Raw genomic sequence first — 22,906 nt, 5'->3', positions numbered from 1 at the left:
GTCAGGATATCAGTTTGTCACCTGAAGCTTAATATAAAATGGTTAATGCAACAAGACAATGATCCAGAGGACAAGAGTAAATCAACAACTGTATGGTTTAAGAAGAAGAAAATTTATGTTTTCGATTGGCCAAATCAAAGTCCTGACCATATTCTTATATAAACACATGGTGGAAGGACCTGAAGCAAGCAGTTCATACAAGGAAGCCCCACAACATTCCAGAGTTGAAGCAGTTTTGTAAGAAGGAATGGCCTGAAATTTCTCCTAGCCGTGTGCAGGACTGATCAACAGTTACTGGAAATGTTTGGTTAAAGTTATTGCTGTACAAGATGGGGGGGGGGGGGGGGCGGGGGAGTTGTCACACCAGTTACTGAAAGCAAAGGCTCACATTATTTTTCCAGCAAATACATGTAATATTGGATCATTTTTCTCAATAAATAAATTAACAAGCATAATGTTTTTTGGGTTATTTATTTAATTGAGTCCTCTTTATCTAGTTTTGGGACTTGTGTGAAGATCTGATCACATTTTAGGTCATATTTATGCAGAAATACAGAAAATTCTACAGGGCTTACAAACTTTCTAGCACCACTATAGATATCTTGAATAGATATAATACCTCACATCTATATTCGTTATGAGAAGGATATTCTACTTGAATTTAGAGAGGAGACAGTGAAATTCTAGAACAAATTGCCATTGCTAAAGAGGAGGAGGTAAATGTTAAATCTATGTATATTTACATATATGTATAGTTAAGGCAGAGATTGATAGATTCTTGATTGCTCATGGCATGAAGGGATAACAGAGGGGGGGGGGGGGATGTAAATGAGATTGGGGCTGAGAGGAATAACAGATCAGCCAAGGTGAAATGATGGAGCTAATGGGCCAAAATGGCCAAATTCTGCTCCTATGGTCTTATGACCTTTTCTTGCCTCAGAAGAAGTGCCAGATGACTGGAGGATAGTGAAAAAATTCTGAGAAACATAATTAAATTTGTATTTGAGGATACATGGACTGATCAAAGAATCAATGTGGCTTTAAGGGAAAATACTTCTATATTAATTGCGGATTTGTTTGTACATTATGTGGCATGTCATATCATGTCTTTCCATGGCCGTGATTGCTCTTGAAATATTTTTCTACAGTAGTGGATTGCCATTGCCTTCTGGACAGTGTCTTTGCAAGACAGCTAACCCCAGCCATGATCAATACTCTTCAGAGATTGTCTTCCTAGTATCAGTGGTCGTATAACCAGGACTTGTGATGTGCACTAGCTGCTCATCACCACCTCATCACTCTTCCACCACCTGCTCCCCTAGCTTCATGTGACCCTGATTGGGGGGTGGGATGGGGGAGGGGGCTAAGCAGGTGCCCAAGGGTGGACTACAGGCGAGTTGAAGGAAGAAATGCATAACACCTCCCGTGGTAGAGACGCATCTCCACCACACCACCACGATTGAGGATTGTGCAGTTAATTTTGTTTACGTAAACTTCAGTTAGGGCTTTGACAAGGTATGACTTTAGAGAATTGTTCAGAGGAACCCAAGGGACTGAGAGCAATTTGGAGAGGTGGATCCAAAACTAGTGGTTGAGGCAGAAGATGATGGGTGAGAACCCGGTAACACCTGCTACTGGTACACATGGAAACTGGTGCATGCATTACCAAGATTTGAATGCAAGAGGTATGATTACACTAAAGTTGGTGCCATCATCAATAATGAGGGGAAGCCTTTAGCTACAGAATAGTATTAAGCGGCATGACAGAAAATGTGATTAAGGTGGCATATGGAACACTTACCATTATTGTTGGTGCTTTTTATAACTGTGGTCCAGCTTTTAAACAGAAACAGTCGCAGCTCCAGTCCCAACACTATAGGAAGGTTGAGACTGTACTAGAGAGGATGCTTGGAAGTAGGTACAGAGGTAAGTTTTTCTTTTTACGCAGAGAGTGGTGAGTGCATGGAATGGGCTGCCAGCGATTGTGGTGGAGGTGGATACGACAGGATCTTTTAAGAGACTCCTGGATAGGTACATGGAGCTTAGAAAAACAGAGGGCTGTGGGTAACCCTAGGTAATTTCTAAAGTACATGTTCAGCACAGCATTGTGGGCCAAAGGGCCTATATTGTGCAGTAGGTTTTCTGTTCTATGTTTCTATCTTTGCTTGTTTCATAAAGGATGCAGAGATAATTCACCAGAATGTTAGCTGGGATGGAACGGTTCAATTAAGAGGGGAGAATAGATAGGCTAGCATGTGTCTTCCTTCTAAAGACAGCTAGCAGCAGGGGGAGGCTTTGAGGGGGTGGAAATGTGACCAAGTTATACAAGTGAGGGACATAATAGTGTATCAACAAGCTGCTCCCCTCAGCAGAGATGTCTGTAACCAGAGGGTACTTTTAAGGCAGGGGTTCCCATCCTGGGGTGCGAGACAGAATTTCAGGGGGTGCGACAAAAATTTCAGGGGGTGCCTTGTGTCCTTGAGTGACGAGTCACGAATCATCACTCAGCCAGCTGCCAGTGTGCCTTGAGAAGTGGTAGTAACGTTTGTCCCAAGCACACTCCAGTCTCCCGCTGCCCGAGTCAAGAGAGACATAAACTCACTCCAGTCTCCCGCTGCCTGAGTCAGCGCTGAGGATTCTCATCAGTGTTACCTGGGAAGTTACACCTCAGAGTTGAGTCGTCTCATCAATGTTAACTAGAAGGTTACACCTCAGAGTTAAAAATCATCTCAGAATGCCAAAATCTTTATACATCCCGAATGAACCATCGAGTAACAACTTTGCATTAAAACCAAACCCGCAGACAGTAGGTAAATTATTCAATTATAAAATTTAAAAAAGCTACATTTTGATAAAAAGCAGCTGAAGTCATTAATTCGTATTTGTCTCAATGCATTAAAGAAGTTTTTGAATTTCAAAGGTTTTTTTTCCCTTTTAAAAGGTTTTTTTCTTGAATCGTTGATAATTTTGAATTGTGTTAGTTGAGGAGGTATCATGGTTAACACCGAGGACTTTGAATTGTGTGATGGGAGTTTATATTTCCGGTAATCATCAGAAATAGGTGTGTAAATTCAGTAGAGAGTAGCCTAATAAGTCGCGTCGCCATAGCATTTCCACCTGATGATTATCTTGGCGTAACTGCAGATAATATCGTAATATAATATTCAAAAGCGTATTTCTCGCGATAGTTTGCTATAGGCGTGTCTGGTTGAGTAAAGCGGTCATCCCTGACTTAGTCAGATAGTTTTGCTCATATTAGCTCATATTTTTCTCTTTACCCTTAACCCTTCATCATGTCAAAAAGAAGGAAATGGAATGATGATGATGTGTACTTTGGTTTCACTTGCACAACAGGAAATGATGGCTTGCAAAAACCCCAGTGGATTCTTTGTAGCGTTGTGTTTTCCAACTCAAATCTGAAGCCATCCAAGCTTCAAGAGCACTTCAAGAACAAGCATGGCGGAGCTGATTTTGAAGGACATGATGTTGGGTCATTGAAAGTCAAAAGAGCTTGTTCTGATTCACAAGGAACTCTTCCAAAATTAGGTTTTGTTTCTGTTGAAAAACCACTACTTCTTGCTTCATACCAAGTGGCATATAAAGTAGCCAAATCCAATAAGTCCATACAATTGTGGAAGATCTCATCAAGCCATGTACACTGGAAATGGCAACAATTATCCTGGGCAAAGAAGCAAGAAAAAAAATTTGAACAGGTGATCCTATCAAATAATGTCATTCACAACCGAATCAGTGATTTGAGTGAAGATATTTTGGACCAAGTCATCTCAGATGTCAGAGCTAGTTCTCTTAAAATCTCTATTCAGCTGGATGAGTCAACTGATTTCTCCAGTTGTAGTCAACTCATCACATTAGTGAGGTATGTCAATGATGGTGCTGTGAAGGAAGATTTCCTGTTTTGTAAAGATCTGGAAACAAACACAACTGCAAAGGATGTGATGCAGCTAGTGAAAGACTTCTTTGCCAAACATGATTTAGATATCAAAGTCATTGGTTCTGTGTGCACTGACGGGGCACCTGCAATGCTTGGAAATAAATCTGGCTTTTCTGCATTGATGAAAAAGGAGATTCCAGACTTGCAAGTTACCCATTGTTTTCTTCATCGGCATGCTTTGGCATCAAAAACATTGCCTCCAAATTTGAAGAAAGTCCTTGATACTTGTGTGAAGATCATCAACTGGATCAAGGGGCATGCTGTGAACCATCACATCTTCAAATTGTTTTGTGAGGATCTGGGAAGTGAGCATTCAGTTTTGCTTTTCCACACAGAAGTCCGTTGGTTGTCACGAGGACAAGCTTTAACCTGCTTCTTTGAACTGCGGGAAGAAATCAAAGTTTTTCTGGAGAAGCGTGAATTTGATCTGGTTGGGGCAACTGAATCACAGGAATTCGCCCAAATGCTGGCTTACTTAGCTGACATTTTCACTTGTATGAATGACCTGAGTTTTTCTCTTCAAGGAAAAGGGATAAACATATTGAAGGCTTGTGAAAAGTTGAATGCCTTCAAAGAAAAGTTATATCTTTGGCGTTGAAAGATGGAAAGAGGCAGTCTCTCAAATTTTCCTTCACTAGAAGAGATGGTTGATGATGCTGGATCCATAACCCATACTGTGCGTGAAGAAATTGTGGCTCATTTGGAAGTGCTGTCAGAATCATTTGATGGATATTTTGCTGCTGGAGACCTGAAGATTTCAGAACAATGGATCATGAATCCATATTCCTACAATTTGGAGAAAATGTCAGATGATGAAGAGCTGAAGGAAGATCTTATTGATTTGCGGACAAATCGAGTTCTTGAAGTGCAATTTGAAAGCAAAACTTTGGAGAAGTTTTGGTGTGTAGCACTGGATATGTTCCCAAGACTTGATGGAAAAGCACTTTGTGTCCTCATTCCATTTGCAATAACATACTTGTGTGAATCTGGATTCAGTTCTCTTTTGTCAATCAAGACAAAATCTAGGTATCGCCTGAATCCATAGGCAGGCCTGCAGATCGCAGTCAGCAAGAAAGTTCCACGCTTTGACAAAATCATGAATGAGAAGCAGGAGAAAAGAAGTCATTGAATTTTATGTTCACAATTGGGATTGATTTTACTGTTTACAATTTTTTCCAAATAAATTAGAATCTAATTGCTCAATTTATATTTGCATTTTATGCAGAGTTAAAAGCTTATCTTTTTAAGTTCAATTTGTTCACCCGCAGTATTGTATGTGGTCCAAAAATTAGAAATTAGACTTCTTCATCTTCAAATGTGATATCACTTTTGTAGGGGGTGCAAACATTAATCAAACATTTCCTAGGGGTGTGGGGCATAGAAAAGGTTGGGAACCACCGTTTTAAGGTAAGAAATTACAAGGATTTTTTTTTTTACCCAGGTGGTTAATGTGTGGAACACACTGAGACAGCGATGTAGGCAGTTAGTCTGATAATGGTGCACTTATACAAAAATGTCACAGCATGTAAGCATTACTGGAGAACAGGATTAGTATAGAAAATTTTATGGCCAAAATAGTCAAAGTGGCACGAAGGGCCAGTTTCCTTGTTACCCATTCCTACCTCATTTTAAGCCTACATTATGTCTACTATATACACGTGACAAACCAATACAATTCCACTTGTTTAATCAGAGGGTCCACCAAGCATTTTTTAAAAATATTTTGGCGCACTCAGGTGCCATTACAAGAATCTCAAATCCCAACATTAAATTTCAATGTATTACTATTTTTCTTCAGTATACTATTAATAGTGCAGATGCCGAAAATCAGAAAATTAAACTTATGCTGGACATACTAAACAACAGGCAGCATCTGTAAAAAGAGAAACAGAGTTTATGCTTCAAGTTAACAGTCTTCCATGATAACACGAAGTATCTTTAACACAAGAAAATCTGCAGATGCTGGAAATCTAAGTAACACACATAAATGCTGGAGGAACTCAGCAGGCCAGGCAGCATCTATGGGAAAGAGTAAACAGTCAATATTTCAGGCCAAGACCCTTCTTCAGGCCAGGTTTTGAACCATCAGAAAAGATACAAATTACCTTTTACCTGAATAACCTGAAATTACATTTTTCCTCAATGCTCCATCACCTACTCCAATATACTACAATTTCTGTTTTTGTCGTTAATGTGTATATTGCCAAGTTCTGATTTCAACAGAAATAGGCATTTCAACTTACTAACTTTTCCCAAATCTCTGATTCAAGCAGAAGAATCTAAGAAGCAATAGCCAGTTACCCACATTTCAATGACTAATTTGCCAGAACACAAGGCCACACAGCGGCCAACATAAAGTTTTAGGCATTGCTGGAAACCCAATCTCGTTAACTGTTCAAAGCATTTTTGTTGTCTTATCAAATAGTTATAGCTTAGCAGTTTATTTGTGAGAAAAGTAACTAAGTTTTATGACAACTAACTTTTATTTCCTTGCCATTCCCTTTATAAAGCACAAACAATGCTCCATTGTTTCACTGTCAAAAATACGCAAAATATCTGACTCGAATGAATTGAGCCCAACCACCTTCAGAATGCATCGACAGAAGACACATAGGCGTACTTGAAAGTCAAAAAGGAAAGAATCCAGCCAGTTTCATGTGACCCAACTCCTCAGCGGGAAACGGAATGTACAGGAAAAGGAAACATTTCCTGTGAAAACGCATCAGATGAATTTTTTAAATCCAATGTGCCCCGCTCTCAAGGCAGGCACAATATTTTATTTCCAGAAGGCTAAAACGATATGATCTGATCAACATAATTCAATCTTTCAAAATGGAAATTCATAAAAAATCTGTTCTATGAGACTGCCATATCCCTACTACTCTACTGGCAGGCTGCCAGCAATGTGCTAATAGTTGCCAGTGATATCTGTGCACTACTGTATTCTTTCGAGCAATCTCCCAACCGTTTCGATTGAAGGATCACTGATCGCATCTGTTAACAGAAAATCTGGTGTTTCTCTGTATAGCATATGCCGCCAATAAGTGGAAATAAAAGCTAAATAAATCGATGGAAATTCTCAGTTGGAACGCTGTGTGTCACAACCCCTTTTGTTTAGGGAATGAAAGAACAAAAAATCTAATGATAACGTGCCGATTGTGTCCATTTGACGTATTAAATTACAAAATAACTCAATTTACTGAAGCTTAATTAAAAACTTGCAACAATAAACTTGAGGAAGAGGAGGTTGGAAGTCAGTGCGAAAAAATTAAAACCTTGGACTTGCTTTTATGTTAAATTAATTAGACTCGCAGCATAAGCGTGATCTACACATCTCCAGCTTGCGAACAGAATATGTTGGCGAAGGCAGCCCTGATGAAATAACATCCATTCCTTTAAGTAACGGATTGTCATTTGAACCCAAACCGCCTCGTTGTATTAGGATGCAGAGGAAAAGTGCATACGTCGATGATAATAATAAGACGAAAATAAAAGTCAGCCGGCCAGACATCAGCTCCCCACCCCCAACCCCGGCGAACGGCAGTATTTCACACACAACCGTTAGCACCGCTATTCCATTCCCTTTCAAACTGTGCGATCCACTCCAAGTGGGCGCGCCCAGCTTGTCCTTTTATTACCTTCGTAAATCAGTAAAGGCCCACTCACCCTAGGAGCGCAGCCGCCCAGCCTAGACTCAAGCAAACATCATCAACCGTTCCCGTTGCTCGGCAATAACGTTATTACTCCACATAGTGGAGTCGCAACCCGAACGAAAGCAGCCCACACATGCGCCCGGCTCGAAGACACCAGAGGGCGGTGAGTGGGCGTGGTGCGTTCCTGATTGACACGATCTCCCACCAATGACCAACGGGAAAGGCACGTCACGCCGCCAACGGCAAGAGTCGGGAGACTGAACAACGGGACAGAAAAACAGCGCAGGCGCCTGCTGCGCAGCTTTTCTGGGAGTTGTAGTTTCCGAAGCAGCTTTGACACAGGGTAAATCTGAGTATTTAACTACACCTCCCAGCATACACCGCGGGGCAGCTACCCTCTCCTGAACCTGATGTCTCTATGGTGAAGGAAGCCGAAAGTTTAATCTGAATCCGCGCTGATTGGTCCAGGGGCGGTGTCTTGTTCGCAGCGCTGGAGTTAAACCAAAATCCGAGCCCCTCAAACGAAACGTTCTTAAGGTGGAAAGGTGTTTACACCTTTTCTGTTATTCTTTCAGCCCATATGAAGCCCTCCTCTGACTCTGATGTCGAAGAAGATTTAGAAACGTATCTGAAAGGTTTAAGGGGTAAGTGATTTGATGGGGTTCGAGTACATCATAGATGTCGGTTAAAGGCGCAGACAGCGAAGGCCGAGGTAACTGTTGTTGACGGATTGTACCTTGAATTAAACTCACGTTGTGTCGTGTGTAGTTACCCATTTTGTGTCAAAGTGTTTACACTGGATTTAAAAGCAACGCACATAAAATGTTGGAGGAACTCAGGATGTTGCTCAAGATTTCCAGTATCTGCAGAATCTGTTGTATCCATGGAGAGTTAAAGCTGCTAGTTTTCTGGAATTTCAGAATTACAGATTGGTTGATTGTGTACGCTATATATTCAGGTTACAACACACAAAATGATGGAGGAACTCAGCAGGCCAGGCTCTATGGAATCACAGGTGCTCTGTGGGCCGAGACCCTTCTTAGCAAATAAGCAGTAAATATTGAGAATGTGAGGCAAAATCCTTGAAAGTGAGTCCACAATGATGGGGCAAGTAAAGTTGAGCCAAATTATCCCTTTTGAGGGGTAGTAACTGTTCTTGAACCTGGTGGTGCCGAGTCCTGAGACTTCTGAAGCTTTCTGATGGCGGCAGCAAGAAGCGAGCATGATCTGGGAGATGGGGGCCCATGATGCTGGATGCTGCTTTCCAGTGACAACACTTTATGTCTTTGTGCTCAATGGTAGGGAGAGCTTTATCCGTGATGGACTGGGCTGTATCTAGTACTTTTTGTAGGATTTTCCATTAAAGGGCATTGGTGGTTCCATACCAGGCTGTGATGCAATCAGTCACTATATTCTCCATGACTCCAGATGTCATGTTGAATCTTTGCAAACTCCTAAGGAAGTGGAGACACTGCTGTACTTTCTTTGTAATTGCATTTGTGTGCTAGGCCCAGGCCAGGTCTTCTGAAATATTAACACCAAAAAATGTTCTTTCTTTTTCAATCATTTTATTAAGATTCCAATTAACAAGCATATCAATATTGATACTGATACCTAGACATCGGGAATACGTTAATAACGGTTAACATGTAAAAACACATATTCCAAGTAGCAAATGGAGTCCAACCTCCCAATCTCTTTGTAATTAACCATGAAAAAGATAATTATAAAAAGAAAAAAACCCAAACTAAAAAAAGCTAAACTAAAAAAAACAAAGAAAGATTGGGCTGCTATATTTCGTCGGATAAAATTATAATTTGTCGTTAACTCCGCTCCTCTATACATAAAAAATTACTGATAAAAGGATTCAGAAAGGGTCAACTTACATCATATGAAAATATTGAATAAATGGCTTCCAAGTTTCTTCAAATTTAACCAAGGTGAACATCAAAGAATTTTAAGTTGTTGACCCTCTCCACCTCTAATCCTCTAATGCGAACAAGCTTGTCAGCTTCTGATGTCCTCCTCCTGAAGTCAATAATCAGCTTCTTGGTCTTGTTGACATTGAGTAAGAGGTTGTTATGGCACCTCTCAGCTAGATTTTCAGTCTCATCATCACCTCTGATTCAGCCTACGGCAGTGGTGTCATCAGCAAACTTGAATATGGCATTGGAGCTGTGCTTAACCACACAGTCATAACTGTTAAACAGGTAGAGCAGGGGGCTAGGCACACAATCTTGTGCACCTGTGCTGATGCAGATCGTGGAGGAATTATTGCCAATCTGAAATGACAGGGGTCTGCAAGTGAGGAAATCGAACATCCAATTGCACAATTGAGACCAAGGTTCTTGAAGCTTATTGATTTGTTCTGAGGGGATGGTGTATTAAATGTTGTCTCATCTGTGTTCCTTCCTGCTCTTCTAAATTCCAATAGAGACAAATCCTTACAAGATACAAATATCCAAACTTTTCTTCAAATACAGCATACCATACCAGGGACTGACTGACTAACAAAACCTCTATGAACTACTTGGAATGCATTAACCTTCTCTCTGAAATTGGGAAACAAATACTCTATGTAGTATTCTAGACAGGACTGCTCTGAGAGCTGGCATGGACTCAATGAAATGAATGACCTCATTCTATGTTGTGGGAAAATAGATAAGCACTTCCGATGGTACTGTTTGATAGGGAATTCTGGGTCTGAGATTTGGCAGCAATGAAGGAAAATGATATCTTTTAAAGTCAGGAAATTAGTGACACTGGAAGAAATCTGGTGTTTCCACGCACCTAGTTCTTGATAGAAGTCAAGGAAGTGCTGTCCAAGTAGCTTCAATGAGCAACTGCATTCATTTTGCAGACGGCATGCATTGCTGTCTTGATGGTACAGGGAGTGGTGAATGGGAGACTGGAGGATATGGTGCCAGTCAGTGGTCTCCTTTGGTGTTGGACATTGCCAAGCAGAGAGTATTAGGCACAAAGAGGTGTTCTTCTGATTGACGTGATGTGAGTGGTGTGCAAAGGGATTGCTCCAGTAGTCTAAAATGTTTGGCATATGTATACTTGGATGAAGGCACCAAAGCTTTGCTTGCTAAGTTTGCTGATAACACTAAGCTGAGTAGAATACTACATTGTGATGTTGACGACAGGAGACCACCAAATTTGGAAACTGAAATGTATTTTAAGTTGCTGGGTAATCTCTGTTATAGAACGTGATTTGCTCAAGACCAATATTTAGGTACCTTAGGTAGCTATGAAAGTTAAAAGAATGTTTTGTTTATCAGTAGGGAAATGGGTAATGCTTCAATAGTGTAAAGCATTGCTGCCACTACAGCTGGAGTATTGTGTGCAGTATGGATCTCCTTACTGAAGGAAGGATATTAATATGTTGAAAGTAGTTCAAAGAAGATTTACTGGATTAATCCCTGGAAAGGATGCAATAAACAAGAAGCTGGAGAAAGTCAGTGGATCAGTGAGAATCTGTAGAGGAAAATTGACAGTCGATGTTTCTGATTTTGATCCTTCAACTGATTAAGATTCAGATTTATTTGCCATGTGCTGTACGTCAAAGCATACAGAGAAGCATTGGTGCTAAGAAGCATCACATAAGTGTGTGCTGGGAGCAGCCTGCAAGTGTCACCACACATTCTGGCACCAATATAACTTGTCCATAATCTTCAGCAGCAACAGCAACATCAAAATAAAACAATATAGCAACAGCAATACCCACTCACCCTCTCACACACACAGGCAGGCCTCCTTTCCTTAGCTGCAGACTTGCAGTTCCAGACTCAACCTTTGGGCTTCTACCTCCAGACTCACTGACTTTAGTCTTTGACCTTTTGAGCTTTTGACCTTCAGTTGCTCTGAGATCTAGACTTCAACCTTCAACTTTGCCCTCTGGACTTCACCAACTTCTAGATATTGACTCGGGGCTTGCCAGTCACAGGTTTGACCTCAGTGATTGCTGACCTTCAACTGCAGAGTGCTTCTGGACTTAACTTGTGGGCTTGCATGGACCATGGATGCTAGTAGCCTGGAGAATTTGGGAGAGGTCACCAGCACTCATGACTCCTACTCTTGTGGACCTTTGATTCGGAATTCACCAATGTGGGGATTACTGGTGTAAACCCAACTTCCGGATCAGTGATGTTGGACTGCAGAGCATTCCAACCTGTGCTCCTGCCCCTATCTCTTCATCCAGTTCCCTAAATCCTACCTAACCTGACAGTTAACTTCCTGCACTATTCATAAAACTATCAGTATGAACCTAAAAAAGGAACACACAACCAAGTCTGAACCATGACTTGGGCCCTAGCAGAGACATTTAAATTGCCCTTAGTGACCGGAGGATTGTGAGATATCCAATGTTGTTCTGCTGTTGAAGAAAGTCTCCAAAAATAAACCAGGAAATTATTGGCTGGGGAGCCTGACACCAGTAGTTGGAAAGTTATTGGAAGGCATTTTAACGGACCAGATATATAAGTATTTGGATAGACATGGACTGATTAAGGATAGAATGCATGGCTTTGTGCATAGTAGGTCATGTCTAACCAATCTTATAGAGTTTTTCAAGGAAATTACCATGAAAGTGGATGAAGGTAAGGCAATGGATGTTGTCTACCTAGACTTTAGTGAGGCAGTTGACAAGGTCCTGCATGGGAGATTGGTCAAGAAGGTTCAGTTGCTTGGCATTCAAGTTGAGATAGTAAATTGAATTAGACATTGGCTTTGTGGGAGAAGCTGGAGAGTGATAGTATATGGTTGCCTCTCTGATTGGGGCCTATGACTAGTGGAGTGCCACAGGGATTGGTGCTGGGTCCATTGTTGTTTGTCAGCTGTGCCAAAGATCTGGATGATAATGCGGTTAACTGGATCAACAAATTTGCAGATGGCACCAAGATTGGCAGTGTAGTGAACAGCTTGCACCGGGACCTGGACAGGCTGAAAAATGGTAGATGGAAATTAATACAGACAATTGTGAGGTGTTGCACTTCGGTAGGACCAACCAATGTTGGATCTCTGTTTGTTTTCTGATCCTTTAAGGTTTTTCCAGGAGTTAAGTATGATGAGTTATCTTAATTCTAAAATTTCAGTTTGTTTTAGAGTACAAACAAAACATATGAATACTAAGCAAACAAAATAAAGAGTTGTGAAGCAATGTTAAGAGATGTAAAACAAAAATGCTTTTGACAAAATCCGTCACTTTTATAGATAAAAGCAATTCCTTAGATCGAGATAAATTCGATAATGGGCTAAATAATTAATTACATCATGTGGGTAATGTGCTAATACTTAGCCAACGAAACATGAAAAAGCTGATAAACTGTTAGTTTAGCTGCTATACCACTTTCTGCCAGTGAGTGTGAGAAATACATGAGTTTTAAAAAGTGTTATTTTTTTTAAAAAAAGCAATGGTTTCCAACAACGGTGTACGGTCGCACACTGAGGAGTGCAGTAGAACAAAGAAATAGAGGTGCATAATTCCTTGAAAATGGCAGCATAAGGTTGTAAAGAAAGCTTTTATCACATTGGCCTTCAGAAATCAATGTATTGATTTGAGTACAGGTGATGGGATGTTATAATGAAGTTGTATAAGACATTGGTGAGCAGATAGGACTACTCAAGGAGAAAGAAGAGAATGTGCTTTGAGGATGTGGGTGAGGTTCTAAATGAGTAATTTGCATCACTATTTGCCTAGACCAGGGATTCCCAACCTGTGTGCACAGATCCCTTGCTTATTGGTTTTGTCCATGCCATTTAAAAAAAAAAGATTGGAAAGCCCTGACCTGGGAGAAGGGTGTGGACGATAGTGAGCATGCTAATTTGCAAGATAATTTGCATTTTGAGATAAAGCAGGAGGTAGTGGTGAGTCTCTGGAAGAATATTGGAGTGGTTAGGTTTCCAGAGTTTGGTGCAATATATGTTGTTATTAAGTGAGGCAAGAGATGAAATTGCTGGAACCGTGACCAATATTTCCATGTCCTGTTTAGCCACAAGTGAGTCCTGGTAGACCAGCAAGTAGCTAATGTTTCATTATCCGAGAAGGAAAATGGGGATAATCCTGTAAACTATAGATCGGTGAGTCTCATGTCTATGTAACAGAAATTAATTGAGAGGGTTTTTTGAGATGGGATTTATGAACAATTAGAAAACCATGGACTAGAATCAATCAAGAAGTTATAGATACCGGTAATAGAACCATTAACAAAAGGTTTTAAATTTAAAAGATCGTCCAGTAAATTGTTATCAGGACCTATAGGAAAAGTAGTTAATTGGAAACGTAAGAAATCTCTAATTTGAAGAGAAATCTCTAATTAATCTCTAACTCTGCTGATGCCTCTTTAATTCATATGTTTTGGTTTTGCCCTAAAATTGAAAAGTTTTGGCGGGAAGTATTCCATACCTTATCACAACTTTTTAGGGTCCAATTTGACCCAAATCCCCTTACTGCCTTGTTTGGTATTATTGCAAATGAAGATATAACTTTAAATACTCCTAACCTACAGGTTTTAGTTTTTACCTCTCTTTTAGCAAGAAGAGCAATCTTGCTTAAATGGAAGGAGTCTACCCCTCCTACACATCTTCAATGGCTACGTGATATTATGTCTTATTTAAATTTAGAAAAGATCCGCTGCTCAGTCTTAAATTCGAAACAATCTTTTTATGATATCTGGGGACCTTTCCTAAATTACTTTTCCAATTTATAAAGTTTAACAGTGCACAGACTTTTAGGTATATTTTTATCTTCTCCTCTTGAACGAATATGTTTTTTTTCTAATTATCCATTATCATCCATCAGCTTTTTTCTTTGGTAGTTGGTAGGGGGTTGACTTTTTTTAATATAAAAACTTTCTTTTATGATGTATGACCTGTCTTTAAATTTTTGATTACAGGGTGGTATACTTTATGTGTTATGCTATAACATTTTGATCAATTTTATTACAATATATGAATGTACACAAGTTATGTTGAGATGTATCTATGTGTTGCACTCTGTAAATCTTGTTTTTTTTCTTCTGAATAAAAATATTGTAAAAAGAAAGAAAACCATGGACTAATTAGGGACTGTCTTGGTTGTTTTAGTTTGATTTTGACTTTTTTCTATAGATTGATTTTAGTAAAGTATTTGACAAGGTCTTTCATGGGAGGCTCATCCAGAAGACTAAGATCCATGGAATCGACAGTGAATTAGTCATTTGGATTCAGAATTGGCTTGCTTGGAGAAGGCGGTAGTGTCAATGGGACTTATTCTGACCGGAGGTCTGTGACTATTAGTGTTCTGCAAGTACCTGCAAGGTAGCATGCCTGAATGATGCTACCATTCAGACTGGACCCCCTACAATTCACCTACTGACAGAACCGGTCTACCAATAGCACCATAGCCACAGCACTACACACCGTTCTCACTTACCTGAAGAAGAGGGATGAGACAGCCGACAGAGGAGAGGTTGACACCCTTACACAGTGGTGCTAGGATAACAACCTCCCCTTTGACAATAAACTGGACTGGTCAAAGAACACTGAGGCTGTCTACAAGAAGGGTCAGAGCCGTCTCTACTTCCTGAGGAGACTGAGGTCCTTTAACATCTGCCGGACGATACTGAGGATGTTCTACGAGTCTGTGGTGGCCAGTGCTATCATGTTTGCTGTTGTGTGCTGGGGCAGCAGGCTCCAGTAAGGCCTGTAATGACTCCAGTAAGACTCATTCGTAAGGCCAGTGATGTTGTGGGGGTGGAACTAGACTCTCTGACGGTGGTGTCTGAAAAGAGGATGCTGTCCAAGTTGCATGCCATCTTGGACAATGTCTCCCATCCACTCCATAATGTACTGGTTAGGCACAGGAATACGTTCAGCCAGAGTCTCATTCTACCGAGATGTAACACTGAGCGTCATAGGAAGTCTTTCCTGCCTGTGGCCATCAAACTTTACAACTCCTCCCTCGGAGTGTCAGACACCCTGACCCAATAGGCTGGTCCTGGACTTATTTCCACTTGGAATAATTTACTTATTATTTAATTATTTATGGTTTTATATTGCTATATTTCTACACTATTCTTGGTTGGTGCGACTGTAATGAAACCCAATTTCCCTCGGGATCAATAAAGTATGTCTGTCTGTCTTTAATGTCCAAAAAACAAAAAGGGTGATTGTGGATTACAGGAGGAACAGAGACAGACCTGCCCCGATCAACACCAATGGGTCAGCAGTTGAGAGAGTGAGGGGGTTCAAGTTCCTTAGTAGTATACTCATCACCGATGATCTCATGTGGACTGTGCACACTGACTTTGTGGCAAAAAAATCACAACAGCATCTCTTCCACGTCAGGCAACTGAGGAAGTTTGGCATGGGCCCCCACAAATCCTCAAGACCTTTTACAGGGGCATCATTGAGAGGATACTGACTGGTTGTATCACTGCCTGGTATGGGAACTGCACCAACCGTGAGCACTGTAGTGAATTTGCATCCACATCCACTGGGCTATCTGTACTTCCTCCATTGGGGATATTTTATAGTAGCAGGTGCAGAAAGAAGACCTGGAAGATCATCAGGGACACCAGTCACCCCAACCATAAACTGCTTCAGCTGCTTGCATCTGGCAAATGCTACCACAGCATTAAAACCACGACCAATAGGCTATGGGGCAGCTTCTTCCTACAAGCCATTAGACTTAAATTCACATCTCTGCGTTGCAACGGAATCACAATTTTTACTCCCTCGTGTTGTGGGATGGATGTAAGATTTAAATAAATCCTAATTCTAATAAATCCTATACTGGGACCTCTGCTGCTGTTTGTGATGTGGATAAATGACCTGGATGAAAACTTCAATGGGCACATTAGTATGTCTGCAGACAATTCAAGGGGTGGTGGTGTAGAAGACTGCAGGATGCAGATCAGTTGAAGATATGAGTGGAAAAATGACAGCTGGATTTTAACCCAGCCAAGTGTGAAGTGTTACACATTGAGAGATCAAATGTAAAGAGAGAGTACACTAATAATGAAAGATCCTCAACAGTGTTAATGTCCGGAGTCCATAGAAAATGGCTAAACAGATTGATAGGGTAATAAAGAAGGCACATGGCACACCTGCCTTTATTATTTGAGGAACTGAATTCAAAGTCAGAGAATATGTTGGAGCTTTATAAAACACTAGTTAGGCTGTATCTGGAATACTGCATTCATTTCTGTTCACTCCATTATAAGAAGGGTGTCAAGACTTTGGAAAGGGTGGGAGGGAAAAAGAGGTTTACTAGAATGCTGCCTGGATTACAGGGTACAAACACAAGAGATTCTGCAGATGCTGGAAATCCACAGCGACACACACAAAATGCTGGAGGAACTCAGGAAGTTAGGCTGCATGTGTGGAAATGAATAAACAGTCAACATTTGGGCTAAGACCTTTCACCAGCACTAGAAAGTAAAGGGGAAGAAGCCACATCTCTTCCCAGGATGAAGTTTTCCTTTACTGGACATAGAGATTCCTTCCTTCAAAGAATGGATCTTTGCTTCCTCCAGCATTGATGCTGCCCTCACCCACATCTCCTCCATTTCCTGGACATCTGCCCTCACCCCATCTTCCCACTGCTTTGAGTTCTTCTTGTCCTCCCCTACCACCTCGTGAGTTTCCGCAATATCCTCCATCTTCAAACGGACACTGCTACCAAACACATCTTTACCTAACCTCCAAACCCCACGCTCTCCACTCTCCATAGTGCTCGCCCCCCCCCCCCTCCAAGATTCCCTTCTCTTTCCCCACTAATATCCCTCCTGGCACTTATCCTAGCAAGCAGCCAAAGTGCTACACCTGCCCATTGACCTCCTCCCTCACCTTCATTCAGGACCCCAAATAGTCCTTTCAGATGATGCAACACTTCACCTGTTGAAGTCGTATTCTATATCTGGTGCTCTCAGTGTAGCTTTCTCTACATTGGTGAGAACCAATGTACAGTTATTTATTTATTGACATACAGCGCAGAGTATGTCCTTCTGGCCCCTTCGAGCTGCACCGCTCAGTAATCCCCTGATTTAATTCTACCCTAATCGTGGGACAATTTTCCAACTCCTTACAGGCAGTGACAGGAATTGAACCTGGGTCACTAGTACTGTAAACCTTTGTGCTAACCACTACACTACCATGATGACCCAATTGATATTACCCAATGGCCAACCATTTTAACTCCAATCCCCAATCCCATTCCGACATGTCAGTCCATGGCCTCCTCTTCTTCCACAATGAGGCCAATCTCAGGTTGGAGGAGCAACAGCTCCTATTCTGTCTGGGTAGCCTCCAACCTGATGGCATGAACTTTGATTTCTCCAACTTCTGGTAATATTTTTCCTGTTTCCTCTTCTTTAATTCCCCACTCTGGACCCCTCTTACCTCTTCTCTTCACCCGCCTATCTCCTCCCTCTGATGGCTCTCCTGCTTCCCTTTCTCCTATGGTCCGCTCTATCAGATTCCTTCTTCTCCAGCCCCTTGACTTTTCCACCAATCACATCCCAGCTTCTCACTTCATTCACCCTCCTACACCCAACAAGCTTCACAAATTACCTTGTAGCTTGTACTTCTTCCCTTCCCCCCTCCATCTTATTTTGGCTTCTTTCCACTTCCTTTCCAGCCTTGATGAAGGGTCTTGGCCTGAAATGTTGATTCTTTATTCATTTGCATGGATGCTGCCTGACCTGCTCAATTCCTCTAGCATTTTGTGTGGATTAGCGGACAAGTGCTATAGTGAGAGATTGGACAAACTTGGGTTGTTTCCTCTGGAGTGTTGGAGGATGAAGGGAGATGTGATAGAAGTATATAAGTTTATGAGAGGCATAGATAAAATAGGCAGCCAATATCTTCACCAGGGTTGAAATGTCTAATTCCAGAAGACATGCATTTAAGGTGAAAGGAGGTAAGTTCAAGAGGCTCTGAGATATATGTGTGTGCAGCAAATGGAAGGATACGGATACTGGCAGACAAAAGGGATCTCTTTAGTTGTAAAACACACACAAAATGCTGGAGGAACTCAGAATCCCAGGCAGCATCTATGGCAGAGAGCATAGCTGACGCTTTGGGTTGAGACCCTTAAGCAGGACTGGAGAAAATAAGATGAGAAGTAAGAGATAAAAGGAAGGGGTAAGGGAGAAAGAAACACAAAGTGAGAGGTGAACCAGAAGGATGGGGGGAGGTGTGAAGTGAGGAGCTGGGAAATTGGTGAAAGAGATACAGGGCTGGAGAAAGTGGAATCTAATAGGAGAGGACAGAAGGCCATGGAAGATAGAAAAGGTGGAAGGACGCTACTGGGAGGTGATGAGCAGGTAAGGAGATGAGGTGAGAGAGGGAAAAGAGAATGGTGGGGGGTGTGGTGTGGGGCATTACCAGAAGTTTGAGAAATCGATGTTCATGCCATCAGGTTGGAGGCTACCCAGATGAAATGTAAGGTGTTGCTCCAACCTGTGTGTGGCCTCATTGTGACAGTAGAGGAAGCCGTGGACTGGCATGTCAGAATGGGGAGCCACTGGAAGATCCTGTTGTTTTTCAGGCCGGTGGAGTGTTGGTGCTCGACGAAGCAGTCTCCCAATCTGTGTCAGGTCTCACCAATATACAGGATGTCACACCAGGAGCACCGGATACAGTAGATAACCCCCAACAGGCTCACAGGTGAAGTGTCACCTCACCTGGAAGGATTGGTTGGGGGCCGGTGTGGTAGTGAGGGAGGAGGTGTAGTGGCAGGTGCAGCACTTGTTCCACTTGAAGGATAAGATCCAGGAGGGAGATTAGTGGGGAGGGATGAATGGACAAAGGAGTTGCGCAAAGCAGAAAGTAGGGTGGGGTGGGTGAGGGAAAGATGTGCTTGGTGGTGGGATCCCATCAGAGATGGCAGATATTGCAGAGAATTGTGTGCTGCACATTTGAGTACTAATGTAGCACAACATTGTAAGGCCTGTTCTATGTTCCACGTGCTGGTAAACTAAGTCGATTGTAATATTGTTTTGTACTTCAGACTATGGACTTTTTTTTGATTTTCTCATACAGTATTACTGTTGTACACAGAAAGGGCCAACATGAGCATCCAAAAACTAAAATGTACTCTGGAAGGCAAACTGCAGGGAGAATCCTCTGAAGCATCTGCAGTGGATGGATCTGATGCTGTCCAGGGAAACTTTGCAAATCTCTCCGAGAAAGGGGCGTGTCACAGTGAAATGGCATGGCAGGAGTTACAACATAGTCATGCAGGTGACCTCTCAAATTTATTCCTAAATATATATCTTGTTGGAATAGATCTTAATCATTGAAACTTTTCTCATTTTGGAATGATTCTGTAAAATGAATGCTTTAAATGTTTGATTCTCTGGGTGAAATGTGTCTTTCATGTCTAAATAGGATGTGAAATAATCACACAGGAGATTATACAAATTTGCAGCAGGAACTTGTTAAATAATTTTCTGTTGCCTCCTTTTGAAATTCAGTTTGACTTTGAAAGTTTACCTTTGTAGTGTGGTGTCACTTCCGCTCAATGGAAATATGGGGTAACATATGACACAGTTGGTAGAACTGTTTCTTGACAGCTCCAGGGATCTGGGATTAATACTGACTTTGGATGCTGTCAGTATGGAGTTGACATGTTTTTGCTGGGATCCCATGCATTTTCTCTGTGCTCCAAAGATGTAGATTGGGGGAGGAGGTTAAATGGCCACTGCACTTTACTCTAGAGGAGTGGTAGAATCTTGGGGGGGGGGGGTGGAGTTGAGAATATGAGGAGAAGAAAATAAAAGAAATTAATGTAATTGGCTGATAGGTGGTCAGTTTGTTTCTGTGCTTTAGCCCGATGTCCCCAGGTCACTTAAAACAAATCTGAAAGAGGAAATGGGTTACTCCAATCAGATTCTGATTCATAGAATGGAAGGGCATAGGTCGAGGGGATGATTATTAGAAGATAGGGACCTTGGTATAGTGCTTGAAAAAGTATTCAGTCCCTAGCCCATTGCTCACAAAAATGAGTATTATAATCAAGGATTTTGATCAATTTAACTGAGAAATTTTCATGCTCCTTTTTTCCACAGTAGAGCCCCAACATGGGGAAATTTGCAAAGCATGAAAAACTAAGAATTAAAAAACTGAAATGTTAGCTGTTCAAAAGTATTCATGCCCCTTTGCTCAGTTGAACCATCTCTCGCAGCCCCATTTACTTACACAACGTGGCGGAGCAAGATTTGCCAATTCCTCCTTGCAAAATTGCTCAAGCTGTGCCTGGATAGTTGGGGAGTGGCAGTGGATAGCAGTCTTGAGGTCTTGCCAGAGATGTTCGATCAGGTTAAGGTCAGGAGTCTGACAGGGTCACTCAGTAATATCAATTTTCTTCATTTGAAGCCACTGCTATGGTTGCTCTGGCAGTGTGCTTTGCATCATTGTCCTGCTGAAAGACTAACTTCCTTCCCAGTTTATGCTTTCTGAAGCCAGCAGGTTTTTATCTAGGATATCTCTGTATTGAGCAGCAGATATCTTCCACCAATCCTGACTATATTTCCAGTCCCAGCTGCTGAAAGGCATCTGCATTGAATGATGCTACCTCTAACATACTTTCCAGTAAGGATGGTGTTGCCTGGCTGATGTGGAGTGTTAGATATATGCCACATGTACTGCTTAGTGTTGAGGCCAAAACATTCCACGTTAGTCTCATCTGACCACAAGACCTTCCTCCACAGTATCTTCTAAGCAACACTTTGCAAAGTCTTTATGGGAAAAGATAAGAAACCAGGGCTTTTTTCTTGTCATTCTTCCATAAATACCCTTTATCTGCAAGGTCTTAGAGATTTTGGGGCCATGAAATTCATTTCCAGTTGCAGCCACTGACTCCTGCAGTTCACTCAGAGTGACTTGATATCCTAGTAGCCTCTCTTCCAAGTGCCATTCTTCTCCAAAGACTATGGTTATAGTGACAGCCTTTTTCCACTTTTTCTTGATGGACTACACTGAGCTCTGAGGTATGTTCAGTGCTTTTCAGATGGTCTTCTATCCTTCTCCAGATTTGTTCTTCTCTATTATCATTTACCTGACTTGTCTTGAATGTTTGTTTTGTCTTCATTTTGGTTTGGTCTGTTGAAAATTTACCATACTGTTGGACTGTAGAGAGAGAGAGGGGATATTTACAATATTATTATAAATTCATTGAAAACAGGGATCCTCCAATTTTCTACATCACCAATTGTGTGAGCTGGTAAGGTAATAGATTGCATCAGAGGAAAGTTGACATTGTAATTACAAAAAGGATGAATACTTTTTCTGCCTTTCAATTTTGGTTTTTAATTTTCAGTAAATTGTTGACAGGTTTTAGAATTTTTCTTTAATTTGACATGATGCACATTGTTTTGTAGATTAGCTCAAAAATCCTAGTTCAATATATTTTAAATTTAGAAATTGAGAGAATAAAATGAAAATAGTTGTGAGGGCTGAATACATTTTCAAGGCACTGCATATCCTTATCGTAGATGAATTTAGATGGTTTCCCCAAGGAGAATGGAGACTATTCCCTCACCCATGCAGTTTGTGTTACAGTATTTCAAGTAATGAAAATTCATCCCAATTGAATAAAAATCCATTCTTATTCATCATATACACCAGGAAAGTACTAGATGCTTTTTCCATCTTTATGCATTTTATCTGAGAGGGGAAAAAACAAATAAACTAGCTTTGGACATGTGTAAATGATGTGGCTCCATGATACAGAAAATCAAGATACAGGTAATTTAATAGGGACACCACTCTCCCATAAATGTCTGGTTTACTGTAACCAGGCTTTGACAACCAATCCATTTATGTACTAGGTACACTTGTATATTGCTTTTTGGGTATTGGGGAGTGAAGACTGGATGCACTGAGTAAATGGAGAGCAAGAAACCCTGGTTGCCTTTTTTTGGGGAATATACCTAAAGGAACTGTGAAGTGTATTGACAGCAGATGCTGTGCCATTGTGATTGGGATTGCTAAAGAAGATGCAATAGGCAATTTGAAAAAATTAGTAAAGAGCTGCTGTTAATTTTATTTTTTTGAGGCAGTGAGATTTGAATTAAGAATCATTGCTAGAAAGATAATGTGGGATAATTTTAGTTGAATCTAACTCTGACTTTACCAACACCGCAAATGAAAATTGTATAACTGAATATATTGGTGTGTGGAAAATGACCTGTAAAATAATCAAATCCTTTGTTCCCTTATTCAATTTGAAGTTGTGCCAAAATGATTTGTAGTGCATATTTGTATATTTGCCTGTTTTAGCATGCAAAATACCTGTTTGTATTCAATGAGCATT

At 41.1% G+C, this 22,906-nt stretch overlaps 2 protein-coding genes across 10 annotated transcripts in view; one reads left to right on the top strand and one right to left on the bottom strand.

Moving 5' to 3' along the window:
- Positions 1-7,749, bottom strand: part of cep170aa (centrosomal protein 170Aa) — a 187,209-nt gene extending 179,460 nt beyond the window's left edge. For all 8 annotated transcript variants that reach the window (XM_073050490.1, XM_073050493.1, XM_073050492.1 and 5 more), the window contains exon 1: positions 7,619-7,749. The gene's annotated coding sequence lies outside the window, so the exon portion shown is untranslated. The remainder of the gene's footprint in view (positions 1-7,618) is intronic.
- Positions 7,750-8,041: 292 nt separating this feature from the next.
- Positions 8,042-22,906, top strand: part of sdccag8 (SHH signaling and ciliogenesis regulator sdccag8) — a 415,760-nt gene continuing 400,895 nt past the window's right edge. Inside the window, exons 1-2 of one of the 2 annotated variants that reach the window (XM_073050489.1) lie at positions 8,042-8,249; positions 19,651-19,833. In XM_073050489.1, the coding sequence (XP_072906590.1) occupies positions 8,186-8,249; positions 19,651-19,833 (247 nt within the window). In that variant the 5' untranslated portion in view covers positions 8,042-8,185. Of the gene's footprint in view, positions 8,250-19,632; positions 19,834-22,906 lie in introns of both variants that reach the window. The other variant, XM_073050488.1, reaches the window with a different exon arrangement.

This window comes from Hemitrygon akajei, chromosome 7 (assembly GCF_048418815.1).
Source record: "Hemitrygon akajei chromosome 7, sHemAka1.3, whole genome shotgun sequence".
Taxonomy (NCBI): domain Eukaryota; kingdom Metazoa; phylum Chordata; class Chondrichthyes; order Myliobatiformes; family Dasyatidae; genus Hemitrygon; species Hemitrygon akajei.
Note: the sequence above shows the minus strand (reverse complement) of the source record. Positions and strands in the feature narration are given on the sequence as shown.